The sequence below is a fragment of the Nasonia vitripennis genome, chromosome 2 (assembly GCF_009193385.2).
Source record: "Nasonia vitripennis strain AsymCx chromosome 2, Nvit_psr_1.1, whole genome shotgun sequence".
Taxonomy (NCBI): Eukaryota; Metazoa; Arthropoda; class Insecta; order Hymenoptera; family Pteromalidae; genus Nasonia; species Nasonia vitripennis.
Genome location: NC_045758.1, coordinates 29,010,085 through 29,030,629, shown reverse-complemented (window position 1 = coordinate 29,030,629; position 20,545 = coordinate 29,010,085). Strand labels below are relative to the sequence as shown.

The 20,545-nt window shown below is 42.3% G+C and overlaps 1 protein-coding gene across 5 annotated transcripts in view; it reads right to left on the bottom strand.

The window, feature by feature from the left end:
* Window positions 1–3,656: 3,656 nt before the first annotated feature.
* LOC100119978 (hormone receptor 4) overlaps window positions 3,657–20,545 on the bottom strand; it is a 110,892-nt gene continuing 94,003 nt past the window's right edge. For 2 of the 5 annotated variants that reach the window (XM_008205996.3, XM_031924360.2), the window contains 11 exons: window positions 20,130–20,234; window positions 16,014–16,500; window positions 15,293–15,939; window positions 14,392–14,983; window positions 13,833–14,043; window positions 13,261–13,656; window positions 9,105–9,239; window positions 8,751–9,017; window positions 8,483–8,675; window positions 8,122–8,249; window positions 3,657–8,002 (listed from right to left, as the gene is read on the bottom strand). In XM_008205996.3, the coding sequence (XP_008204218.1) occupies window positions 7,922–8,002; window positions 8,122–8,249; window positions 8,483–8,675; window positions 8,751–9,017; window positions 9,105–9,239; window positions 13,261–13,656; window positions 13,833–14,043; window positions 14,392–14,983; window positions 15,293–15,939; window positions 16,014–16,500; window positions 20,130–20,234 (3,242 nt within the window). In that variant the 3' untranslated portion in view covers window positions 3,657–7,921. Of the gene's footprint in view, window positions 8,003–8,121; window positions 8,250–8,347; window positions 8,357–8,482; window positions 8,676–8,750; window positions 9,033–9,104; window positions 9,240–12,404; window positions 12,501–13,260; window positions 13,657–13,832; window positions 14,044–14,391; window positions 14,984–15,292; window positions 15,940–16,013; window positions 16,501–17,730; window positions 19,641–20,129; window positions 20,235–20,545 lie in introns of those variants that run through there. The other 3 variants (XM_031924358.2, XM_031924359.2, XM_008206002.4) reach the window with 3 other exon arrangements.

Sequence of the window (20,545 nt, the reverse complement as noted above, 5' to 3'; positions counted from 1 at the left end):
ATAGTATAAGGATTTCGATATTGTGATGATGATGGTGCGGATGTGAATAAGCAACGCAATATTTTATTAATCGTTAATCAGTTTATTTAATCGTAATAATATTATTTTTCGTCATGTATATAATAATTCTATTTACTTCTTACTATCTATATATATAATAATATATAGTGTATTTATGTTCATTATGTATAATATATTATCTACATTTATAATCCCTATGAAAGGCATCTCCAACCAGACTTCAGATTTACTTTTCATTTAAAATATCTTATTTATTCATAAAAATACAAGGGGCTCACGCAACCAACGATCCGGACGCCGCTTGTCATACTTTTATTCGGATGCCATATACATTGCTGGGGATTTTAATGCATAGCCTACACAATAATTATCGCAAATCAGTTTAATTATACGTGTGCGTATTTTTTCACGCTATCCCTGTGATTTTCAGTTCATTTTTTCTGCGAGGCAAAACCCACTTTTTGCGTAACCCTATAATGAATGGTTATATCTAATTATATTCTTATCATCGATATCATCATCGTCTTTTCAAATCAACGCAAGGTCTCTAAACATTTTGAATATAGGACGAATGCCACTTTGAATATGTGTCTTATTTTAACTGTCAGTTTTCGTATCAAATATACCAAATATTGAAAATGGCATTCGACGTGTTAGTCCAAAAATACGAGTTGATATAAATCTTTCTCATAATTAATATACAAACTATAGAATTTATTAATGCTTCTCTGCTGCGTATTTCAAAAGTTGCATTTTCAAAAACTTGATTATTCTCTAACAGTAGCTTATCGCGCAAGTTTATTTGTTTTTTTATACAGTCGTTAATAACTTTTTATTTATTTAAGTGCAAAAGTGTATGTATTATTTTATGATAAAATAAAATTCGATATCTTAATTGTTTTCGAGTACGCGTAATTTTACATTTACATTTTTTTATAAATTGCTTCTAACATTACTATTATTTCTATCTATATTGATTAATCGTGTATATTTAATATACGTGATAAATTGCGTTTAGAGATAATAATTAACTTCTCTTACTTCTTCGCGACGTACAGACTTCAAACAATGGAAATACATCTCGAGCAAACATATTTACCTTTTTTAATCGTAAAAGATATTTTGCAACGTCAGTATATCAACGATCGATTAAAGTGAAAACTAGTAAAATACAAATCTTGAAATACGCAATAACTACAATATTAGTTCCTAAAAATGAAAAAAAAAACTTAACCCCAGCATCGATCCAGTGGCAAAGAGGCGTCCGTTCGCGGCGGCCAATCTCAATTACAAAAGGAATAGTCGAAGGTAAAACGAGATAATAAAAAGTACTTCCCTAAACGTAGGTAGAAATTGGTAACTTTGACTCACTCATTTGAAAAAGTATCGCGCCGAGAAAAAACTTTGCGCCCTCGGCAAACTCTTTTCTCTCTATCTCTTTCTTTCTCTCTTTCGCTTTCTCGCACACTCGCAATCTTTCTCTAGCTTTCTCTCTGTATTGCCTTTCGCTTCTGGGTTGATAGCCCTATCTTGTCCCTTTTCGGTTCATAGATCTTTGTACAGATTAAGAGTTTACGAGCAATTTCTTTGTCAGTCCTCATTTTCGAATTTCGCGCAAAAATAAGTATTTCGTATAGCTTGTTTGGTATATGCTTCTTCGTAAAAATTTCGTATAGCAATGTGAATTCGAGAGAATTGAGTTATTGAAATCATCGCGATGAATCGCGCGAACATAGTTTACGCGAAAAAGAACTTTATCGTTCTTTTGACATCGTGATAATGTAGACCAGCTTCAATAGCTCATTTATCCACGTCGTCCTAATTATAGTCAACAATAAGAATTCCCGAACAAGAGCGCAACTATGCCTCCTGTCACGACAATGCATATCCGTATATCACAAATCGTGTTCTCGACTGCCTCGAGCGTTTAGTTTTCAACTAAACGTGTACCACACGATAAGTCCCAGTTATAGCTGACACACATAATTAATAAGAAAAAAATCGCTGTTAATGCAACGACGAAACGTTTGAAATACAAAATACTCACTGTTTAATAAAACGCACAGACTCGTTTGTTAATGTATAAAGATAGACTAGTACTTTCAACATAGTTATTATTATTTTTTTTCTCACATCGCTAAATCACCGTTTAATCATATCGTGTCTTGTGTACACGGTATATGTACAAAGCGCAGTCAACCCACAAACGAGAGGCAAGAGCTTCTATGCATGTGTGTGTGATCGTGTACGTGTAAGTGTGATTCATCATCTTTTTGCTTCGCGTTATTTAATTTTTTTTGTTGCTTCCTTTCTTGCTTTTTATGTTACCTTTTGTTTTTCTCAATATATAGACTTTCACTCGCACTTAAATATTAAAGGTTGGGCACGATAATACTCTCGGTAGTAGTATAATGCCCTAAGTCTTGCTGATCCAGCGCTTTAAGCCATCCTTGGCGCGAGGCCTCTCTCTCCGTCACTCCCAGACGTCATCTTTCCACTTAAATTTTTTTTCTTTCATTTTTTGGGTAATTTTTTTCATTTATATCAATACACCTTATCAATACACTTATTTATTTATACAATCTCAGATAGTCCGACTCGGCGATTTCCATTTTTTTGTATTTCTCTCCGATGCGTCAGGTTTCGTTCGCGCGGGCTTTCACTTCCTGAAAAATGTATGCTTGGGCCAAAAAAAATTTTGAAAGTCACTCTCGCGAAGAAAGGTTTTCATAAAAACTTAAATCGATGCCATTAGGCTCAATTGAAAAGGTGAAAAAAGATGCAGATGATGCCGATGACAGATGAGAGCGAATGAAAAGTGTATGTAATAGGAAAATACGTGCGCAAGCGTGATGTATAGATCGTCCAATAAAATATTGTAAAAAATATCAAGTATATAGTGCCAGTCGTTTATAATTCACGCTTCGTCGCATCACATGAATTTCTTCCTACTTTTTCTCTCTAAATTTTTTGATCAACGTATGTATACTTTCAGCTCACGCCAACGCGTATATTTGTGTTTAGTATTATAGATAATATATACACGCGGAGATATCGAAAATTGACGGAGTAGATATGAATTTTAGATGTGTTATGCGATAATGTGATGACTATATCGAAAAATTCGAACCGAGAGAGAAAAGAAAGCGACGACCATTGAACACAATCAACGCGCGGTGATACGTGACGCCGTCTCGGGAATGTCGGGAGAGTCCTCGCGCCTCGACGCACACTTCCTTATATCCACAAATAATATACAAGAGTTATATTTTAACCGTATGAAGTATTCATCAGTAGTTTTTAAGTCTTATAATATGGACAAGCAGCCTCGGGCTCTGTTAGGCCCAAGGTCCGATGTGTGTGTGTGTGTTTTTATTATTTTTCTTTTCTACGTTTTGTGTCGATCATTTATTTTTCTTTTCATTCGTACTCCCAGAGGCGCTTCTGCTATACGTAACTCTGACGTCCTTATAGCTCGAAGTAATATGCCGATTAAATGCATTTTCATTTTAGTTATACTTAAATACAGTTCAATGAATTTTGATGAATAATATGTAGGAAAACGATCATATGATTCGAGGTATATGATTATGTCAATTTAGTAATGAGAAATGAGGATTTCGTTGTACAAAAAATAGTTTTGTTTTTGTTTTTTTATTTCAATATTTTCATTTTTATTCGTATTTTTCTATTCAATAGAGAAATACTGCTTAAAAACTCAGCCTTACTTATATGCTAACCGTTTGAATCAATCAGTCAAGTATATAATATAATAATGATGAAAATTAAGATTAATAGAAAACATGTATCCGGAGAGTTCGTTGCTGTTCTGATTTTTCTCGTTTTTTTTCTCGTCCTTTTTCATTTTTCAAATGCATTATCAAGTCCCTCTCTCTGCGCGCGGACGACCGAAGAAAGCGTCAGCGCCTCGCGGTTTCCGCTGTGAGAAAATCCTTTTCGCGTGTTTCTGTGTGTGTGTATACATCAACAATTAAAAAACGATCTACAGCGGCAAGACGAAATGAAGGCTGCAACGGCGGCGTCGAAACGGTTATACTCTCGCACTTTTTTCTGTTAAAATTTGTTTTTTTTACTTCACTTCTTATTCGCTGCACAAAAAATCTTCTCGCACCACTATATTATTATACATAACTCGCGCATATATCATGCATACACACAGGTCTTTCTCTCGGAAATGATAATCGAAAAATTGATAACGATCTTCCCTCCTTTTTTTTTGTCTCGTCGTCGTCACCATCTTTCGTTCATATAAACTAGCTTCAACCACTGGTATACTTTTTCTAGATAACGCTTCTTTTAAATTCACTTTTAACAATTCGAGCTTCCTATTTTATACATAAATAATCGATCGCCGATCGCATACATCATCACGAACGCGCGCGCGAGCCGACGATCGAAATCTCTCACTGTATCCCTGTCTCACTCGATCCTCGTATAGCAAAAGAGATAATTAAGACAACGTCGAGAGGAAGGAAATGATGTTCGAGGAACTCAACCGACGTATAGAGATACGAACGAAGAATGTAAATAAATGCACGCTCGAGGATGATAAAACGAGTCATATCATCGTTTCTGGTGTGTATAGTTGTTGATTAGTGGATTGTTAGGAAAAACAAAAATAAGGAAATTTATAACGATTGCAATATCACAAATTCTCAAGCTATGTAGAGGCATGTACGAGCGAGACGTGGAGAGACTTCGATCGCGATCGGTTGCGCGCCGATCATTTTTATTTTCGACTTTCATGGATACAGTATGTTAATGCGGGATTTCTATACGGTGTAAGTGTACGTGTACATCTTCTGTTTCTTTAAATTCATAATTCTTGTTTACTTTTAGAGTCATAACTAAGAGATTATCGTGGTAACTTGCTTTATTGTGTTTACGAGAAAAACAAAAATCGGTAAAGTCTCGTATAACGCGTCGCCTGGATCGCGATCTTCTCACTTTTGACGATACTCCTTCTTTTTGATGCGCATGTCGTATGCTGGGCTCGCTTCGCTTTCTCACTATGCATTGAGAGAAAAATCGTTTTTCACAAATAATTCTGAAAAAAATTATGATGTTTTTCTCACAGTGCATCGGAAATCGTCGCATATTATACAGAACTAATGCAATTAAAGATCAATTGCCAAAACGATCATCACATCGTGTTCGTATAAAAAGCAGCGGCAGTTAATAATCGCACCGGGCACATAGTCGCAATAACAAGTAATGAGATCTTCTTTTATTCATTTACCGATCGTTCGTAATTTCTCTCTCATCTCTACAGTCTAAATTCGTCCGTTATTTAGCCGAGTTATTGAGTATCAAAAATATCGCGCGCGCTTTTTCGCGGATTAGATTTGCTAGTATTTTTCTTTCTCCTACAATATTATACCTCAGAAGAGAAAATCACAATGTTTGAACCCAGCATACGCAACTAGTCGATCTACGAATTGTGAATTTTGTTTGCTTCGTTTAGCTGGTACACAGTCAAAGTATTATGCTAACGTGAATTTATCAAAAAAGTCTAATGAAATCGCTCGACGTTTGAGTGTGTGAGACGTGAAGATACGGTAAAAAATGGAGAATGCGAGCTAGCGTTTGTAACAATGCGGTAACAATATGTAATCATCTCTTTCGTTACATCTCTTGCGATGCTTTATTCATTTTGTTATCAAAATATAGAAAAATTCATATATCAGAAGCGCAAAAATGTAATATGTAAGTATAGAGCTTTTCTTTGTTTTCGTGCGTTTCCCTCAGACTTTCTGATTGCCAACTGAACATATGTATTAATATAATATATCGACGGCGCCGGTTCACATATTGTTGACGTTTGATATTCGTCGTTATAACGATGCTTAATTCTCCAGATAACTTTTCCTCGCGACTGTCGTCGTCGCCAAAATCATAGACTAATATGATTTTATGCTACACATAACGTACACATCTCAGATAAAGAGTTTGAAACGATTTACCGCGAAAACGTAATTCCGCAACTTTTTACTATAATAATTCGTACTATGTATCAAACAATCGTCTCTAAAATTTTCCTAATCATCAACAACGGTATGCTTAGAAGATTTTATCAATTCGGCTAATATAATATAAGTTCGAGTTAAAATTCTCAAGTTATCTGGATATGGTTTTAAAATGTCGATCATCGCACTTCGACGAGACGAGAATCCTAAATGCATACACTCGGCCGTGACAATATCGTCGCTTTGGCAGTATATAATTATAATCATCGTACACGCGATAATAAGTATACACATCTCGGTAACTGACGTTGGTAAAAACTGCCCGCTAACTTTTTTTTTATGAGAAAAAAAAGAATATAGCTGCGGCAATAATAAAATGATGACTGCGTTACAATGGCTACGCTACGGTATGTTTAACAACAACAATAATAATAATGATAATGGTATAATAATTAATTACAATTATAATAATCATCGCGTTCAGACGTCGTTGTGAGGCTTTGACGAAAGGATTATTTCGAAAAATAATATAATATAACGACCGACCCGCGCTCGCGCGCGCGTTTTCTACTGTATGTATAATTGGGTGTGTGTGTACTAGTGTGTAATATAATTCTTCGTTATACCCTATTTTCTTTCGCTCTCTCTTATACGCAACGCGTGTATACGTGAATGTACGTGTGTTTTTTTTCGTGTATGTTTATTCTTATATCCTTCGAGTTTTGCATAATTATTATGTCTTCTTCTATATACATGCGGTGGTGGCAGCCATAAGTTAGTATTAGTCCGCGTGAAAATATACGCACGTATATATATATATATATTATTATATATATAGTAAATAAACACATTTGTGGTATCCCCGGGACGCTGACATTTATAAAACAGAGTCGATCGCTGGTTCATCTTTCTTGTACAGACATTTTATGAGCTTACGTTTTCAATTCTCTCCTCTCTTTCCGTTTATTAATTATTACAGTTTAGTTTGTATTGATAATAAATGTTGATGCTGTGTCGGCGGTAATCGGTGTCGTCTCATCTCTTTATTCTCTCCGCTATAATATAATGGTATTTTGTTTACATCCGTGTGTGATGCTATACGCACGAGTGTGTACGGTTTATATCATGCTTGTATTTTATTATTATTATTTTTATTTCCTCATCACTTCTTGTCGACAGTTTGAAATGGCGGTGTGTATGCGGTTTGCTTTAGGTTGGCCCTATAACGATGAGCGCAGCGGTACGTACGTAAGAGTCTTATTATCGATTCGGATTATGCAATGTGAACACACAATGACGTAGTTCAGCTCGACTGCGTACAGAAATATATTATTAATATAGTCTTTTAGTTTCGATAAAAAAGTCAGTCCATCTCGATTTTTTTTTATTTAAATTTTTCATATTTCTTTCCTATCTTTCTTTCTTCCTTTTTTTTGCAAAGAGTTTCTCCTAATAGCGAATATCGTAATACAACATGCTAGATTTCTTCTCCTCGCTCTCGATACATCTTTTCCTCCTCGCGCGCTCACTTCCTCGATCGTACAAATCGACTGATTAAAATTCACAGTCCCGACTTCGCCGAACGTCTCCTTTTCGCTCGCAAACTCTCGCTCTCATTCGCTCCCTCCCCTTCGTTCTGTTTTCTTTTAATAGTTCTTTTTTGTTTGTACAACGCGACGAACACACACATTTATATTATTTATATATATATATATATATTATAGTTATTATTATATACACAAACAGAGCCGGTTAATCATAACGTCCGCACGGCTCGACGCGAGTCCGAGTACTGCACATGTATCAACGTCCATGTCGTCCCTCCGCTTTGTTTGTTCAATTTTTTGTCTTCTTTTATTTATATATGTATATATGTATAGGTAGTCAGCTTCAATCGTCAGCTTGTTTATTTACTATCTTTGAATTGTTGAGTTCAATAGGAAAGGAACGTAGAACATTTTACTTTCGAGTAGTAAAGCTGCCGCCGATTGTACCTGGAAAAGCAAATTTCGATTTCGATGCGTTAGACTTTGTTCTGCTGGCAGGCGGTTCCGATACAAAAAAAATCTGCAATGCAATTTTCGAAGAGAAACATAATAGAAGCGAATCTTACTTCGGGCAATCTGACGAGAAGATCGTGAAAGCGACTTGGCTGCGACGGAGCACTGTGTTCGACGAAACTTCGTAAACAGCACATATACCGTTCTTGTATGTGTTCTAAGTTCACTGTATCACTTCGTGCTGTAAACATCGATTATCGTTAATTATTAGCACATCATCGACCGATACGGGTATACAGTTATTATCAGTAGTTAGCAGTCGTCGATGGATAGACTTACATTTAGCATCTGCCATGGCAGCGTTAATTGAAAACGTTAAATTAATATGAGTATAAAAGCTGATCTGATTCGATAAAAAGCGACAATTCTATGATAATCATCCTCGCGAGTATATATAAGCAAAGACGAGCCTACCTTGCGAAAGCATTGTGATGACTTTCAGGCAGACGTACTCCTCCATCCTCAGTTTCACCCTCCTGAACATGAGCGTGACGTAAGTGATTTTCTCGACCATCGGACCCACGTCCTGCCGCAATTGGTCCATCGTGATCGGCCGGCCCATCATGCTGGTCAGGCACGCTTGTAACGTATACATGTTGTTCGAAACCTGCAAAAAGTTTTCATTGAATTGTTAAATAATTCTGTACAAAAGAGATCGAGGAAAAAAAATGCCGATCAATACCTCTTGGTTGAAGTTCGCACCCGTGACATCGTTGCCGGAGCTCGAGACCTTGTGCTGTCCATACATCGCCTGGTATGCCGATGTGGTGAGCACCAGGAGCTCGTGCCACTTGTGCGTGAGCATCTGCGTGTGTACCGCCACCGGCAGCTCAAGGTAAAACGGTAACCTCTTGGTCCACTGCACCAACTTGTACACTATGCTGTCTCCTATCTGGCACAGCTTGTCGCTCAATAAGTCCGATTTGTGGTCCAGCAGCTCGTCCAAGTTCTGCGAAGCGGGAAGCTGTCGTTATCAATGTTAGATTTTGAGTTTTGAAAAGCATAAGTATCCACTTATATGACTAGTGAAACTTACCCGTAACGTGGCGATGTCCTGGAACTCGTCGCAGTCTATGAGGGTCTGAATCATGGCGAGCGTTGTTTCCAGAGGCATGTGATCCCGCGAACTGCTGACTAGGGCATTGTCTAACCTTTGTCGTAAATGCACCACCTGAAATCAGTCGAAATCGGCTCGTTTAGTTCTCCACGTGTGGTTACATCGTTATATTGGGTTTAATTACTAATATAATAGGTAAGTAGGAAGTGAAGCACATTGTTCGCGATTTTTGCAGACGATAAGTTTATAAAAAAGGCCGCAGAGTGAGAGTATTCCCTGCAATTATCCTTTTGTTCGGTGCGAGAGACGATACTCCTATCTATCTCAGCCGATCTTCGGAGTGTGTGTATACTCACGCACTCGTCGGCGTCTCGAACGACGGCACGTGTCCTTTTTGTGAAAGTTCAGGCGCTGTCTGTAAACGTGTGCGTGTGTATCGTCGAAAGTTTAAGAGTTTAATTGTTTCGGGTTATGCGTTTTCTCTCTATCTCTCTATCTCCTGGCTGCTATTGTTTTTTTTTTTTTTTTTTTTGGAGTGTCGAATCGTTCGTAAAAGTAACGACGAAAAGGATGCGAGAAAAATGGGTCAAACTGCCAAAGAAGAAGAAGAAGAAGAAGCACGGACGAACGTGTAGAGAGAAAAGAACAACGGGTCCCGAATTTCGTGCACTCGATCACGAGCGAGAAGACTGTACGGAGCGAAAAAGCGAGAGAGAGAGAGGGTGTGAGGTCAGTGTCCCTTGCTGCAGACTTTCACAAGTTACGAAACCGCGAGCGGCCGCGCCGAAGCGAGAGAAAGACGGAGAGAGAGAGAGAGAGAACTGCCCGTCCTTGGCACCGGTTGCCGCTGATTTTCTATTGTCCTGTGCCTTATTATTATTGTGTACATCTTTGTGTATACCATAGGATCGTCATAGAGTCGTGTGTATTTTTATTATTATACGTCGGCTATGGCGAGGTCTGTCTTTTTTTGGGCTGAAGAATACGCAGACGTGAGAGTTTAAAGTTCGAGAGAAAGTTTCACGCTTGGATTTTGAGCGAGCTGAGACGATGCGGCTTTGAATTGAAAGATGAAGAAAAGATATTGTAGAGGAAATGCGAGGTGTTGGATTTGTTGATTGAGCAGACTTTCGGAATTCGTGAAGAAAAGATGAAGCTTCCGCGCGAATTCCTATACTTCCTTCGAGCGATGATGTTCTACCTGTTGGGCTAGTTCTGTTTGATGTCGTTGATAGCTTCGATGGTTTTTTGTCGGTATGTTGCTGATTTTATATCGTCACTTCTCGTAATTCTTATTCCATCAGCTACTTCTTTTCTCTTGAAGTCTTCTTACGGAACTTCTAGCTGATGTTATCGGCTACAGACGGGTTGAAGTACATCACACTCTCTTCAACCGGTTTATCTTCGGTACCTTCTTCGTCTATATTACTTTATACTATTGTACCCCAGCTGAGCTTCCAGTTCGTAGGATCAGGTGAAGAAGTGTAGGAAGAAATCAAACACTAACACAGGTGTTGTATACTGAATCTATTGTATTTCAGACACAAAGTATTATACAATGCTCACTACTAAGATTATTTCCTTCTTCCTTAAAGTTATCGGCACTAGGCTATGTACTCAAGGCCTGCAGAGGGTCCTATTTGTGGAAGTGTCTCCTGTTCCTTGTGATCCGTGCGTCTAAGGGTCCGAACACTCAAAAAGGAATAACCCATAACTATGACAACATATTCCATTTCCTCCCTGTATTCCTTTTTGAGTGACCGGGTCTAATGAAGTGACGTTATGCTTTTATCTCTCTGTCTCTTTAGAACTAGCGTAGCTTCTCACACGTACGCCCACACTGTTATCTCACGCATACTCTTCCATTCACACACACACACACACACATACACACCCACACATACACACACACACACACACACATATATATATATATATATATATATATATATATATATATATATATGTGTGTGTGTGTGTGTGTGTGTGGGTTACAATGCAATTCAAACTTCATCGCTAGGTATAATAACATAACGTATTACAATCCAAATCACCAGCTACGAAGCTCATGAATATAACTTCGATAACGAAGTCTCCCCGGGTGTAATTTTCTCTCTTATTATATGTGCGCGGATTCAAATATTATAATGAATGTCTGCGCCAATCCCGTGAGAAAATTCTTATCAGCGATTCCATATTTTTTTCGCCAAACTCGCGGAATTACAGCTATTAAAACATGGTATCAATTTATATAGAAAAATTCACACAAGTACAAAAAAAAAAAAAAAGAAATGCCAAAAGTTGTTTTATCAAGTATACAAGTATACGATACACTTATCATCAGGATATAAAATTACAGAAGCATCAAGAATAACAAAGCTCAGTGACTAACTCACAACCGGATACATACGCAATTATGCAAATCTACCCAACCCGAGAGACTACCAAATTACATAAAACCGCTTCATCGTTGCACTTCCTACTTCTAAGCAAAACAAATACACGCGTCAAAATAGCGGGCTCTTGGAAAAATCAGGTTCACCAAAACGATATTTCTCAGCTGATGTGCGATGTCGAAGTAAGGCTGACGTCAGTCCTCGTGGAAAGCGCGCTCGGCCGGCAATATTTCTCCGGTCCGCTTGAGCCAGGCCGCTAAGAACCGGTATATAATGTCCGTCGGTTTCACTTTTGGCAATGGCCTTATACTCTCTCGCTGATGCCGGTCAGTCGATTTGCATAAATTCGACGCAGCTGCTGCTGCTATTGAGGAGAGGAAAACGAAAGTTCTTTTCGATGCGCGAAATCGAACGCGCCGGATGCCTTTGCGGTCTTATTCTTCTTCTTTCTTTTTCGGAGCAATTTTTCGGGAGAGTCCAGGTTAATGCAGCGGATTGAAAGACTCGGATTCCGGAAGCCAGGATTTTTTCGTGTGCTGCAGCTTTCGAATGACTGTTTATCGCATATGCGTCTATCGAACTACTCGTGAAGGTAAAAAAGTTCGTGAATGTAGTTTATAACCGGTTTCTGAAGTTAAGGAAGTTTAGATATTTAGATAAATATGGCCCACACCGATTAACGAGCCTAGAAGTAAATCGTAAAAACTTATACACGTATGCGTACGCGCGCAAACGGAAACTTAATTTAATCGCTGTAGACAGATAAATTTTATAATAGACACACACACACACACACATGAGCGTAAAGACAAGTTGAAGCCGTCAGGAAATGAAATTACGTACCGTCCCGAGAGAGAAACTTGTCGATGGTTTTTTTCCTTACCTTTGGGCTAATGTCTCGTAGTGGAGCGTACTGTATGATCGCCGAAGGCAGTGCGTACTCTTTTCGTTTGTAACAATATTTAAAGAGATCGTGTGCCTGTGTAGGAAATTGATGATTAGCGAGGGATATCCCGTGAAGTCGACTATAAGTAGTTGTATATATAGTTTTTGTTGTTATGTGTCAGTGTAAATGATGAAGAAAAACACACAGCTGGTGATGATGATGGTTGACTTTCTAACAGCTCGAAGTGAAGCTCTCGTTTAGCGTTTAATACAAATCTCGAATTTCGGTCGAACAGTAAATTACCAGACGAAGTTATCCCATCGAAGCACAGACTGTTCACCTCTAATAAGCACATATCACACACTCCAGACGTATGTCTTCCTTTCGTAATACGGGAAACCTTGATTCCTTGCGCAAGCCGTTATACACGGCGAGCTGTAGGAAAGTGAAATTGCAGGCGCGCGATAGTTCATTCATTTCGTCGGTGAAAAACCGCGCATTTACACGCTTATGAACTTCCACTTTTCCGTCTCTTTCACGCGCTCGCCGCAAGTTCGTTGCGTAAGCAAAGAGCGAACGCGCTCGTCGATGAATACCGCGAGATACGAGTCTCTGTGTGCATGTTATGGAAGTGTGTGAAGTTTTCCCGAGCCAGAAGGCTCTTGAGTGACTCGTGAATTCCGGGAGAAGTAGCGAGCGATGAGACTTTTCGCGAAGCTTGGCTTTCTGTATTATGCAGATTTTTTGCTGATGAAGATCGCGCGAAGAATCGTAAGGAGAAATGAGCAAGAGGATGAAGTAGAGGAAGCTATAGATAGTAAAATCGATATAAAGAATTCAAAATAGTACTCACTTCGGAGGGGTTGGTAAGGGCCGTCTTGAGAATGGTCCCGTTGACCAGGTGTCCCGAATGCGTGGGATGGCTGGGGGTAGACTGGGAGTTGACCACGTCGCCTCCCGACGAGATCTTGTGATGATGCAGAAAGCCTCCGGTCATCTGGGCGTGTTGGTGCTGCTGTTGCTGTTGTTGTTGCTGCTGCTGTTGCTGCTGCTGCTGTTGTTGTTGCTGCTGTTGATGGGCGGCTGCAGCGGCGGCCATGTGCTTGTCGAGCATCGCTGTGGCCATGCTGACCTTGCTGCCAGCGCCGTTCACGCCACCGCCCATGTGGCCACCTGTCCCGGCACCCATTACGCCCATGTTGCTCGTCGCGTTGCTCTTGTTCGTCTTCTTGTGCTTCTTGTACTTTACCTTTGGATTGTGAAAATTCTATTGCAGATTTTGCAATGCAACGCGATGATACGTGAGGTGTTATTTTTTTACGCGCTAATATTCGAATAAACAATTATTTGTAGACGCAAATTTTGTTTTTGAAACCGCGTATTAGGCGAAGTTTGTGGTTGGGTAGAGTGTACCGGTATGCTTACCTTGTAGAGATTGTAGACGGCTCCGGAATTCCTACCGCCAGGCATTCGATCTTCCCTGACGGCTTGGAGTACCATACCCTGGTCCATGCACTTTTTAAATCGGCAGTACTGACACCTGTTCCTCTGCGCTTTCGTGATCTCGCAGCTACCTTCCGCTACGCAGGTGTAAATCCGCCTGTTTTGCACTGTCCTTTTGAAGAAACCTTTGCAGCTGTTGATAAAAATGAAAAAAAAAAAATTATTGACGTTTATTTTTTTGAAATATATTTATACTCGCTATACCGTTTCTTATTTTTAATTGAATATATACGACAAAGGAATGAGATGCCGAGATCTCGGGTCCAGGAAATGGATAAATACACGTGTGACCTTAAAACGAGAAACACCTGCCCGCTATCCAGGTGCTCCCTCGAGATCAAATCAAATTAAATGCGCAGGCGCTATACACATTAATTCCTCGATACGATTTTCGAATAAATATTTCTGACTCGACGAAAACAAAGGGCATTGTCTGACTTTCTTCTTTTTAACAATATCTAATTCGAAAGTGGAAGCCTACCCTTCACACGTGATGATGCCGTAATGAAGTCCAGTCGCCTTGTCCTCGCAGATCATGCAGATCATTGGCGTCTCGTCTTCCTCGTGATCTTGCTGGGGCATGGGTGGCGCTGGAGGCGCCGCCTGGACGCCTTGCTGCACCTGGCTCGCAGCATTCCCCGACTGGGCCGCAACTTCACTCTTCACCAGACTACCGTTCCTCACCCAGGGCTGTTGCTGCGAGCCCGAGGCGGTTAGGTTTAAAGCTTGCATTTGCTGGGCAGCGGGTAGCTGGGTCAGGTCACCGGCCCAGAGCCTCTCCATGTTCAGGGGTGGTCCGGACGAGTAGCTGGAGCCACCGCCCCCTGTACCACCCGTGGGTTTGCTGCCTCGGGACTCCTGGCCGAGGTTGAGCAGAAGCTGGGCTGCCGACTCTTCGCTGGATGAGCACGAGGCTGTCGACGTCCAGGAGGCTGCGGGCGGTGGGACTGGGTCCATGGCTGGGGATGACCAGATCATCGTGCGGACGCCACCGACTTCGCTCATTATCACGTTGGGCGGTGGTCGTGGTGGCGCCGGCGCTGCTCGTTGCGCTGGTGGCTTCATGCCCTCGCCTGTGGAGTTTTTATTTGTGAAATGTATTGAAAAAGAATCTGGATGACGTCAATTTTTTATTCTGTAATGTAGGATGGGGTCCTATTAGAGCTACTTATAGACAGGTGGCCACGCGCGCCAAGACCCGTCTTTATGAAAGAATTTCTATAGTCGCATAAAAGGTGATCGTGGGTCACATTAGGCTATGATTACGGCAGTAATGAAGGGTCTCCTCGTGATTCAAACATCTACCGCCTATTTTTCACTCTTTTTTAAATCCTTTTTTTTTCAAGCGTTTACAGAGCCAATACACAAAAAAATAAACTCACCACTGGTAGTGTTCAGACCGGTGACGTTCGAGCCCGCGCTCGTGCCATTGTTCCCGGTGACGTTGAGGTTAACGTTACCCGTCGCCCCGTTATTCCCCGTCACGTAGCTCGCAACAGCACCGCTGATAACGCCGTTGAGCAGCCTCTGAGTCGCGAATCCCTGAACGTTGGGCGCCTGCGACCAGAACTGATGGTGACTCAGGAGGTGAGGTGGTACCGACGGAGGTCTGGGCCTCGGTGACGTCTGTTGCTGCTGCTGCTGTTGCTGGTGGTTCGGACTCGGGCTCGCGTTACTGTACTGGGACGAGGGGCTGCTCCGGTGCACCACCGACTGCGCGCAGTTGTTGCTCTCGGGCCGACCGTTGGCGTTGCTGCTGTTGCTACCGTTGCTGGTGGCGTTGTTATTATTGTTGTTGGGGTTGTTGTTATTGTTGTTATTGTTGTTGGACGTGGTGGAGCTGGTGGTTGTGGTGCCTCCGCCGCCGTCGAAGACCGAGTTGTCGGACTCCTCCTTGGACTGGGTGGAGGTGAGGTTGTTGCCGCCTCGGTCGGGCGTGACGCTGCTGCGACTCGTCACCGCGGACTCCTGGGGCATCGGCGTCGACGGCGTGCTCGACACCGCCTGTCCCGGCGAATGTGGCGACGACCTGACGAAATCGAACAGTTTACTGACACCGACTACGTGAAAAGAAGTAAGGTAAAGCTCTATACCGATACTCACCTCGTCGGCGCAGGCGTGCAGGATCTCTGTTGTTGCTGCTGTTGCTGGTTGTGATGGTGATGATGGTGATGATGGTGATGCTCGTCGGCCTGGTTGCCAGCATTAGCCATCCCCTGTCCAGCCAGTCTTGGACTCGCCAGGTCAGGAAAGACCGAGTCCGGCGATGCCCTCTCCGTCAGCGCCTCCTGGAGTTTCGCCGTGACCTGTTGCTGCTGCTGATTGGCCTGTGGTCCTCCTCCACCACCAGCACCACCACCACGTTGAAGACAGCTCTCGCGGGTCCCGGGACTGGGGCTACCGCGCAGGTACTCGGACTTGACCTTGACGATAGGGCAGCCCGGCGATCCTGGCATGTTGGCGTCCGGCGACGAGGTCGAGGTGTCTGCCACACTCTCCCCTGGAGCAGGAAAGTTTATGGGTGAGGGCGAGGCCTCCTGTGGCTGCAGCCCCAGCGGCGAGCCTGCCGATCCGAGGGATACCGGGGAGTCTGAGGAAGGTGGAACCGTTAAACTGACTGAATTTTTTTCACCGCGCTTACGGTTCTGCATGACAGCGAGCGCGCGGATGATTTCGCGGTGATCGTTGAACTCTTTCGCATCGTTCGGTCTTAGTACACAGGGGATTTCCCCCTGATCGTATATAGGAAGTGGTCCCGTACACGTGGCGAAGCTTAAAAAGGCCAACAAATCTTTACCGAGTTCAACGATCGCCGAACTGCGTTGATCTCTCGAGTATGGACCGGCAACGAAATTGATGAGAGAGTGAATCTGATGAGGCTTAAACGATTCGTCAGAACGCCAACTCTTTCCGAGCGCGGCGTAACGATGTGATGCGTTTATCGAGTTAATTGTGATTTAGCCGCGCGTGTAAGCATTGTTGGCATTTGGCTCGATTCGCCGCTGAGATGCGCGCATAGCTCGTGCTAATTATTGATTATTCGGCGCCCGCGTCTATAGATTTTATCTATAATTGAAAACGTTCGCGTAATTTTAAGTGATTACGCGACGCGATTGCAGAGCACATCTATAACCGATGCTTACTCAATGCGCCGCATCGCGTAATCATTAGCCGTTCGGATAATCAGACTACAGCTGCAATTACGCACCGGTGTAGGCACTACCCTCTGATTAGAAATTGACATGGTTATGCCGATTCGGATCATCCGTATGTACAACGCCGAAATCGAATATAGCTCGACCTGAAGAAAAATCTCTTTTGTTCGAATCCACGAACGCGTATCGTTTGAAAATCAACAAAGAAATGGAACTCACCGCTCTATACACTCGCGAGGAAAAATTCTACGAGCTCTACAACGCGCTCTCGCGATCGGTGTACACTGCGAGCTTCGGTGTAGGTCAAGGAAGGAATGCAGTTGACAAGGCCGCGCGGACCTGCGAGATTGTGCGCAGAGCTAACGCATAGGGCATGTGCTCCGAGGCTATTAATAGTTACGACAGTCGCTGTACGGTATAGATACGTGTACATAGGCGCGCATGTTAGATTATTGTGCATTGACCAGCGCTTTCCTAATTAGCTTATACACCTGCCGGAACAATCACGACGATGTGTGTATTATTGCACTTGGATGAAAAAAATTGTCGATTGTCTTGATGCTTGATCGAGTGGAAGTTGTGGCTTTGGATAAGAGTAAGCGATGATGGAGCATTGGATTGGACGGTGAGGTTTAATTGTGTGGATATAAACGCGATATGTATACCGAGTAGCGATGAATATTTCGAGAAGAAATCGAACGTCGCTGGCCAAGTGGGACGTAGAAGAAGCTCGTGATTAAAGAATCCAAACGGATAGACCGGCCAGTAATAATTGCACAGGCCGAACCTCCAATAATTTTCACACGGAGATGCCAAATACTCTCGCAACGCGTCAAAAGTTCCATTCATATCGCCTCGGCGCAGCGTGTTGAAATTCATCGTTATGTCATTCATAATTCCGACAGCGCTTTTCACTTTTTACGCGAAGCCGGTTCCCTCCTTTCACTCGCTTTTAAATTCACTACACCAAAAGCCGCTTAAAAATTGTTTAAATTAAGGACCTCGCATACCGACGTGCAACGGAGCTTCCAAACCAAATATCGAAACAAAATAAAAAAAAATTAACCCGCGAGCCTATAGGCAAGAAGCAACTATAGCTCACTCTCTCGAGCTATTGCATCGAGCGCCGCGCGGAAATGCCGCGCGAGTCGCGGCTGTCGGCGGCGATCACCTCGAGAGTGTCGTTGAACTCGCGCCCGAGTACACGTAAGCGCCGAGGCCACCGAAAGGACACTCGACCGCTGCTGCTTTTTTCCTTTATTCGCTATTGCCGCAGCCGCTACTACTGCGCTGTCTTTCTATGTCGAGCGCAAATACACGCTCTCGAGGCTCGTCGATGAATTGCACGAGCGGTATTTTTTTTCTCTCGCAAACTTCTTTTTTTTTGTTCGTTCTACGTTGAGGTAGGAGTTGAGGTTGATTTGTTGGGAATTGCTTTTCGCGTTTTTCTTATTGGCTTTTAGATGTTGATTTACGGCAAGATTTTTCTGTTAAGTATTCCTTTTTTTGTTGTTTCGGTGTAATGCAGTCGTATGACTGGGTTGTATTACGCGTTCGCGGGATGATGAAATACGCGCGATGTATAACGGAAAAATTGTTTCTGCGTATCCTTGAAATCGTTGTCGTTTAATGAACGATTATAGGGATTTGTTTGATTTTACAGCAGATGATTACGATGAATCACAGATCGATCATATTTATAAACACCTTCGGCTTATATATCGACTCGCCCGGCTTGAACAACTCTATTCCACTTGTGCGCTCGCCGAATATTTTCAGTAGAACGATCCAATTTTAGTCAGACTCTCGCATGAGTTCCGAATAATTAGTATTCCGCCCCACGCGCGTTATGCGTTCGGTATCGATGATTTCGAATTATTCGGTAAACATTTTAACGCTTCAAACTCGATTCCTGTGGAACACATAAAGTCGACTAGGATACGAATATCAACAGAGATGACGCAAATCGTTTCCCAAAGCCGATCCACCCGCGGCAACCAAAACAGCGCGTCATGTATTCACCTGCGCCTCATTATTTGCGTCGTATATTCGCGGGCGCGGGAATAAGCACAGCGCTGCGGTCCGATCGATTATTTCAGGATGCAGTTGCGCGCGATGACGTCTGCCTTGTTTTTATTCATAGGAAATTCCCCGGCCGGCGACTATGGCAAATCGATATTACTATTATTTATTTTTTTTTTTTCGTGTTTTGGATCTTTCGGTGATGTTTTCTCATTGCACAAGAACATCGCCGACCGATTCAACGGTGGAATGAACTTTACGTAACGGTTTTTAGAAGCCCTGTTGCACAATAGGGGCAATTATACGCTTTCGGTTATTTTATCCTATTGCGATTGTCGATTAGAACGACTTCAAACGACTGGTTGTTCTTCTGCGTTGTAATTATTCTCAAACGAGCCATTCACTGAATTTATGTAAACAAACGTTTCGCGACGCTTCGTAAACCTCACGCACTTGCTTAGAACCACTATATTGATTATTGACAGCCCATCGAACTCTGCGTATCGGTGCAACCATGAGCAGCATCTCTCGCGCGCGTTGATGCGGTGGAACTAACCGCGACGCGTTGTTCCTGCATGCTCCGGAGAAAGAGCGCGTAGGCGAGAATGGAGAGAGAGAGAGAGAGAGAGAGAGAGAGAGAGAGAGAGAGAGAGAACAGCCCACGTCGAGTCGGCCGGGGGTTGCTGCACGTGCGCGACCCGGACAGGTGCGCGCGCGTGTGGATACTTAGGGTTTTTATTCTATGGAGACTACTGGATGGTTTTTAAGCGGTTTTTTCAAAGAAGGAGAAGGTTTTAAGTAGTGCCGATCAATGAGTGATCATCCGGTGGATCGTGACAGTGACTAATTGGTAAGATCGATTGTTTACTTTGATCGTAATTCATACCCTAACAGCCTATTAAAGAAAGCGCTAGTCAATCACGATAAAAGTTTTTTCGTTAATTAAAATCGAACGCCCCGATAACGTGCTCGTATGAAGAAACGAAAATGTATGGAGATGAAAGTGAGACAAAAAGACAACATTGAGAACATCGTGACTTACCGTCGCTACTACATCGAGAGTCGACCTTTCTCCTTTTCAACTTGAGGTCTTGAAACAAGCTCATGTTGTCTAGCTCACACGGGCTGCTCGTAAGGGTCATAATTCCTGAAACACAGAGCAGAAAACTTTCATCAGTACACATAAAGCCATCGTCATCACACTATGATAATAATAATAATCCACGTCCTTATCCCCTATGCCCACAACCATCCTCTCGTCTACTTTATTCGTAGCTTCGAAAAACAAAGCCAACGCCAGAGAGTATAAAAATAGCACCAAAGGGTCGAGAGAGTTGAACGTTATTTGTCGTCGTAGAAAATAGGCGTAATTGACTGCGACAGATAGCATTCCGGAAAGAGCGAGATTAAGTCGCCGAATTCCGAGAATATACATGTGGATACTTCTGGGGGACAGCG